Here is a 7500-nt window from a genome sequence, read left to right on the forward strand (position 1 = left end):
GCAATTGAAGTAAAGCTCCTTGCCCAAGGAAACACTGCACCAGCCGGGGCTCGAACGCTCGACCTCAAGGTTGCAGCCACACCTGAGGCCGATGCTCTAACCACTCGGCTACCGCATCTTCAGAAGAAAAAAAAATTTGGATTCCTTTTATATTGCAGAAAACTCCTCTCTGCTCTCCTCTGGTGTAACCAAAGGGATTTTGCTGGTTTTTTTGTTGACGGTAGCTATGAGACCCCCCAAGAGAACCCATGTCCCCAGGGTCGAGGACGAGGTGGCGGAGCCGGACCCTGTGTGCCGCTTGAAAGCACCTAAGCTCGTAAGACAGAGGGGGAGAGACACGGCAGACAGGCCAAGCCACACAGGCCCCAGCTCCACCACCTCGTCCTCGACCCGGGGACGCGGGGGGCTTATATCTATCTTGAACAATAAAGCAGCAAGCTAAGACCCCTTTCATTGGCCACCCAAGACCCTCTCTCGTCTCGTTCATGTTCTGGTGGCAGCGATTTCTCTCCGCTTGTGCATTTCGGTGGTTGTTCATCCGAAGATGAGGCTGTTTGGGGGAAATGTCCAAGGGCTATATGTCTCTCTCTCTATATATACAAATCTGTCTATCTACTCACACAAACACACATGTATATATATTTTTGTTGCAGGTGTGACCTCGGCCAGGTGTTAGAGCGTGACCTCGCCTGCCTCTCCCCCAACTCCCTGGGCGTGTGAATGAGGCTCAGCGAGTCACTATGCTTCGCCCTCAAATTGGCGATATATATAACAATCGCTCCAACACACTCGAAAGCTTGGTCAGCGTCCATGACGTGGTTTACATGCAACGTGAGTCACTTCTGTCAGTTCTAGACACTCGTAGGAGGCTCCTCTTCTGCCAGTGGTGAATCTAGAGGTTGAAATACTATCTCTAAATCCTTTTCCCCGAGCAGTTTGTGGTAAAGACATCCCGGACTCATTTGCAAGACTAATGGCAAATGTTTTGTTACGTAAAGGAAGAAAAATGTGCGTGCACTTTGTTTTAGTCAAGAACAAAATTAAGAATTAAGACATTTGTTACTAAAATTACCATTTGTTATATGTTATTATTATTATTATCATTGTTATTATTATTATTAATATTATTATTATTATTATAATTATTATTATTATTATTATTATCGTTGTTATCGTTGTTATTACTATTATTGTTATTGTTGTTATCATAATCATTAGTATTACCTTCATCATCATCACCATCATCATTAGCATCATTATTGTTATTATTATTATCGTTATTATTTTTACTACTACTACTATTACCTGTATTACTGTGATTTTTTTTTTTTTGTCGAACCCTTGTTTGTCGTTCGTTGTTTCCGTAAAATTAATATATGTTAAAAGAACTAATATTTTCATCTGATTTATCTGCTTGTTTTGAATTGATTTAATTTATTTTATATTTTGTATTTCATGAATTGATTATTGAATTCATTTATTTATTAACCGCTAATTACTGAACGCGATTCAACAGAGGATTTTGATCAAAACGGACGTGAGTTTCGTAAAAAAGTTGAGAAAAAGGGAGTTGCCCCTACTCTTGAACCCGGATGTTATTATAGCATGGTTACTAGCATTACCATTACCATTACCATTACCATTATTATTATTATTATTGTTATTATTATTATTACTACTATTGTTATTATTATTGTTAATGTTATTGTTATTTTTACTACTATTATTAATATTATTATTATTATTATTATTATTATTATTATTGTTATTCCCTCCCACTGCCCCCTCTATCCCTTCCACTCCCTCCTGGATACACACGTGAAACCCTCATGTCACAAGTACCCTCTTCCCCAGACCCTCGACCTCCCGACACCCCTCCCGATACAACACCACCTCCCCAACCTCATTCTTTATCCCACCCTCTAGCACTTTTCCCTTCAAATGCTCCAACACGCACTGCAATCTTTGCCCGTAAATCAACGAAAGTATAACTATCCTTCATTGGAACATTCGCGGTTTCCGAATGCTCCTCTTTCAGTCCCACATATTCTATTGTCATGCCCACGTCCTCCCTACATAGACATCCCAACTTATCAGACATCCTTACAGAATCTCACACTTTCTGCTTTGACAACCTGTTTTCCTTCCTCAAACGCATATATATCCTTCACTTGATGTAACCCCTTTACATTACCTCATCCGACCCTAACCCATTCACTCACCAATTCCTTAACCCAGCTTTAACAACTAATCACTAACCCAACCATCCTTCACTAACATTAACTATAGTGCTATATGACCTTAGATGTCTAGCACATTTATTTTGCTTTTAACCATTAACCATTATTGTTATTATTATTATTATTATTATTATTTATTTTTTATTATTATTATTATTAATATTATTAATATTATTAATATTATTATTATTATTATTATTATTATTATTATTATTATTATTATTATTATAAGTAGAGAGACAGTGACAGAAGGAGCTAAATTGATCCATGACAGTTGAGGAAGGCCAAATCTATTGACGATTTTGCCAAGCTTGACACTATCGCTTACACTCTTGCAATGCTATCATGTGGAGATGCTAGGAAAGGTCCTCCTATCAATCGCAACAAGCAACTCGTCCAGTTATATTGCAAGCATGATTGCATCCCACATGTAGCGTAGACCTATTACATTTATTTGCCGCCGAATAGACGAGGTAAGTTGGAGAAGGAATAGAGAGGGAAAGGGGGAGAGAGAGGGAGAGAGGAAGAGGGAGGGAGAGGGGAAAAGGGAGGAAGAGGGGAAGAGGGAGGGAGAGGGAAAGAGGGAGGGAGAGGGAAAGAGGGAGGGAGAGGGAAAGAGGGGGGGGAGGTAGAGGGGAAGGGGAAGGGAAGAAGGAGAGGAAGAGGAAGAGGGAGAGGGAGACAGAGAGGAAGGGAGGTAGGGAGGCAGATAGACAGACACAAACAAACTAAAAACCAGAGACAGATAGACAGGCAAATAGATAAATGAAGAGGAAGACACACACACACACACACACACACACACACACACACACACACACACACAAACAAACAAACAAACAAACAAACAAACAAACAAACACACACACACACACACACACACACACACACACACACACACACACACACACACACACACACACACACACACACACACACACACACACAGAAATAGAGAGACAGAGAGAAAGACAAAGACAGAGATATAGATACAGATAAAGGGAACATAAGCACAAAAAGCCACTTCAGACACCAATTCTCCCTGCCGCCTTGCATAAAAGATACCACATACACAGACACACGGTCGCCAAGATTAGCACTACAGCCAAGGTCACCACTTTCTCGGCCTAGTAACCGACGACCACATGGCCCTCCTTCCCCCCTCCCTCCCTTCCTTCCTCCCTCCTCCCCTCCCTCCCTTCTCCCCTCCCTCCCTTCTCCCCTCCCTCCCTTCTCCCCTCCCTCCCTCCCTCCCCTCCCTCCCTTCTCCCCTCCCTCCCTCCCTCCCTCCCTCCCTCCTCCCCTTCCCTAACTTCCCCTTCCCTTCCCTCTCTCCCTCCCTCCAACCCCTTCCCTCCCTCCCTCCCTTCTTCCCTATCCCTCCCTCCCTCCCTCCCTCCCGGAAAACCAGCCAATCAGCGTCAACCGGCCTCCCGCCTCGACCAATCGCGTGCGAGCTCGGCATAGGTGTGTCTCGCAGGCTTCCAACAACCGCCATGTTCTCAATTTATGACCCATTAATATTACCCAAAATGATTGCAATCTCAACAGAAGGAAGGGAATATTCATCCACGACTCCTCACCTAGGATCCAAAGGCACTTAGAGACGAGAAACGGGCGAATTAACGGGAAATCACAGCCTCTCCCTACCACGCCGGGGGAAGGGGAGCCAAGATCCTGCAAGAGTTAACAGGGTCTTTCTTCAACTACGAGGCGCAGGAGAGGATCGTGTGTGAAAATGGCTTCTAAAATCGTGAGGAAGGTTATTTCCACTTCTAAGGCACCTGCTGCTATCGGTGCTTACAGGTGAGCGTCGGTGGGTTTGTTTTTTTGCTTGTAATTGTGGGATAATAAAGGTGTAATTGTAATGTTTGTTTTTTTTTGTTTGTGTTGAATTGGTATTGATGTAAATTTTCGGTTTAGTTTCATTACTCTTAGTTTAATTTCATTACTATTATTATTATTATTATTATAAGTTAATTTACATAGGTTGAGTTTGTGTGTCAGGCTGTGAGTGTTTATTCACTTAATTTCACTCTCATTTGTTCAATAACTGACTCGTTTATTGAACTGGGGAGACACATAAGTTCACATTTACTTGTGCACACTTACTCATTGACTCACTCACTCATTGACTCACTCATTCATTGACTCACTCACTCATTGACTCACTCACTCATTGACTCACTCACTCATTGACTCACTCACTCACTCACTCACTCACTCACTCACTCACTCTCTCACTCTCTCACTCTCTCACTCTCTTTTTCTTTACCCCTTTTCTTTTTCTCTCCCTTTTTCTTATTTTCAATCTTTCCCTTCCTCTCTTTCTCTCTTCCTCTATGGCCTTCATGCTCCAGTGAAGGCCAACAAATGTCCTCTGCTGTTATTTAGGAAGATAGAGCTCCCACCCACTTCCTAAAAGAAAATCTATGACTAATGACTTATTCCTGAAGTTGCATGACTGTCATTTTTATCTGCTTGTACAACAGTCACAAGCAACCTCTGAAACCCCCCCTTCTCCTCCTCAGCCAAGCGGTACAAGGAGGGAACACCCTCTACATCTCCGGGCAGCTTGGACTCGACCCGAAGACGCTCAACTTGGTCAGTGAGGATGTAGTCGAGCAGACGAAGACCGCCCTGACCAACATGGGCTATATTCTCGAGGCAGCCGGGTGCACGTACAGAAACGGTGAGTGAGGGAATGTTGGGGAGAGTAGGATGATGATGTCGCAGAGTGGAAGTTGCAACAGCCTGATTTTGAAATTAGTTGGTAGCTGGAATCTTCTAAAAGAATAATTAGCTTAATTAATACTTTTACAAAACTCTTTTGAAAAAAAATGCATGTTGGGTGGCTTTGGTTTACATTTTATGGCAACACTGTTGGAGATAGAAACACAGAAAATGAGATTTACAGAGGAAAAGAAGGGATTTTCCAGTCAGTTTTTAGGTATCTTATTTTGATATTAAGAATGATTACAATGCAGGCAAAGTAAAAAAAAAAAAAAAAAAAAAAATTCAATAGGAAAATAAATACAGAAAAGGGGAAAGCCAAGAAAAAAAAAAATCAAAGATATTTTTTATTTTTTTTCTTAAAGCTCATTTTTCTTGGAATGCAAGGCAGAGACATACTTGAATATCCCTACAGTTGCTGTATTCTAACCATGAATTATTACAGTTTTTCCAATAATTTGATTCTTACCTTTCTTTTCTATATAGAATTGCTAAAGATTACCTTCTCCCCCAAAAAAGCAAAGCATAAAAAGTCCAGTTGGCTATTTTTTTTTTTTTTTTTTTTTTTTTTCCCAGATTCTAATAAGTCAGAAATGTTTCTGCAACTATTAATAAAATCTATTAAAAAAAAAAAAAAAAGTGCACAGGAAAGGAAATATCTTTATCTTATCACCCTTTGCATTGCTCATTTCTGTAGCCATGCAAGCCGTAATATGGTATTTCATGCTTGAATTTCATGTAATTGATAATAAGACAAGGGTTGAATATTATAGTTTGACAAGTCCATAGTGGGGTTTATGCTTATTGCCAATGGGTATTCATGTGTTGTGTGTATGTGATCTTAATAGGAATCAGTGGGGTACTTAGTGTTATATGCATCTTCATTTCAGTTGTAAAGACAACTGTGCTGTTAGCTGACATCAATGACTTTGCAAAAGTGAATGAAGTCTATGCCTCATGTGAGTATCAACAAAGGGACCTGAGAGTTGCAAGTATTGTATGTTATTGTTTTTCAAATTACTGAATTCCATTGTGTTAAGATATAAAGTACCTTTCTTTATTTTATTTTATTTTTTTATTTTTTTTATTTTTTTATTGGAATTAGATAGTTTTTCCTCATTGCTAAAACTATAGATTTTCTTTATAAAAAAAAAAAAATGTATATTTATATATAAAATATGTGTATGTATATATATTTATAGATCTTTCTTTTTTTGTTCTTTTTTTTCAAACTTTATTTTATTATAATTATTTTTTTTACTTTATAATTTTTTTTTTTACTTTATTATTTAAAAAAAAACTTTATTCCCCCCCCCCCTTTTTTTTTCTCTTTGATATTTTCCCCCTTTTTTTCCTCTCTCTTTTCTTTCTTACTTTTTCTCTATACTCTAAACACTTATTTATTCTTATTGCCCTTTCCAGTCTTCTCCGAGGCAGTGCCAGCACGTGCAGCTTACCAGGTTGCTAATCTTCCAAAGGTATAATTCTATTTTCTCTACACTTATATTTTTGGTCCATAATGATATATTTTTATTGTAATATTTTGTAGTGACTTTTTCTTGTCAATTCATTATAAACAGTTTTTTAAATGAATAGAAGAATCACACTATGATGTGGAATAGTATATTTGTCACAATTAACATATATAATTTTCAAATAGTACACAAGTCATATTGGGAATGGTACTTTGATTATAGTTTACAAGCAGTTTATAGTTTATTGCATCAGATTATAAAACCTGTAACTTTTTTCTTTTTTTTTATTAATTAATTAATTAATTTATTTATTTTATTTTATTTTGTATATTTTTTTTTTTTTTTTTACAGGGAGGAAAAGTCGAGATTGAAGCCATTGCTCTTATCGGAGAGTTGGACCATCAGTGACTCCTCAGAAGCCAAATTTAGTCAGAACTATCATCTCTTATTCTCTCTATGGCTGATGTTATTTGCTTATGTTTGGGAACAGTAGGCATTTATAAACCTTTCATCATTACAGTTATTTTTCTTTCGTATAACTTTTTGTACAGAGAATTTTTTTTTTATTTAAGATAGTAGAGTACGATGTTGTTTTCAATTTCAGATGTATATACATATATGTTTTATTTACCGGCATTGAAATTTATATATGACAGCAATAAAGAGTGATTATTTTCATGGCTTGTTTTATTCAATATCCATCAGTTATGTTGGTAACTTTAAAGAGAAGAATGTGATTTCAAATGTATTTACACAGACTTTTAAATTTTATGTCAGAGGGTCATTGCCAATTTTAATATGTAGGGGTGCCAAGTAAGTTAAATTTGTTGGGGGTTCATAGCATGAGAGCACAAGGGTCTTCTCTGTCTCTGTCTCTCTCTCTTTGTGTTTTGCATGGTTTTTTCTTCTCCTTCTTTTATTCATCCCCTTCTGTCCACTTTTCCTATTGCTAATCATTTTTACCCTCTTTGCCACAATACTATATCAGAATGCCTTATAACTTTTGATGTCTAGTACATTTGTTTTATCCATTAACCACTCTGGGTATCCAC

General features: G+C 38.1%; 1 protein-coding gene across 1 annotated transcript; it reads left to right on the top strand.

The window, feature by feature from the left end:
* The first annotated feature begins 3781 nt into the window (after positions 1-3781).
* Positions 3782-7126, top strand: LOC125039141 (2-iminobutanoate/2-iminopropanoate deaminase-like). Its single transcript, XM_047632901.1, has 5 exons — positions 3782-4046; positions 4772-4932; positions 5864-5932; positions 6396-6451; positions 6800-7126. Exons 1-5 carry the CDS (start codon positions 3979-3981, stop codon positions 6854-6856), a joined length of 411 nt encoding a protein of 136 aa, XP_047488857.1. The 5' UTR covers positions 3782-3978; the 3' UTR covers positions 6857-7126.
* Positions 7127-7500: the final 374 nt, after the last annotated feature.

Source organism: Penaeus chinensis, chromosome 26 (assembly GCF_019202785.1).
Source record: "Penaeus chinensis breed Huanghai No. 1 chromosome 26, ASM1920278v2, whole genome shotgun sequence".
Taxonomy (NCBI): domain Eukaryota; kingdom Metazoa; phylum Arthropoda; class Malacostraca; order Decapoda; family Penaeidae; genus Penaeus; species Penaeus chinensis.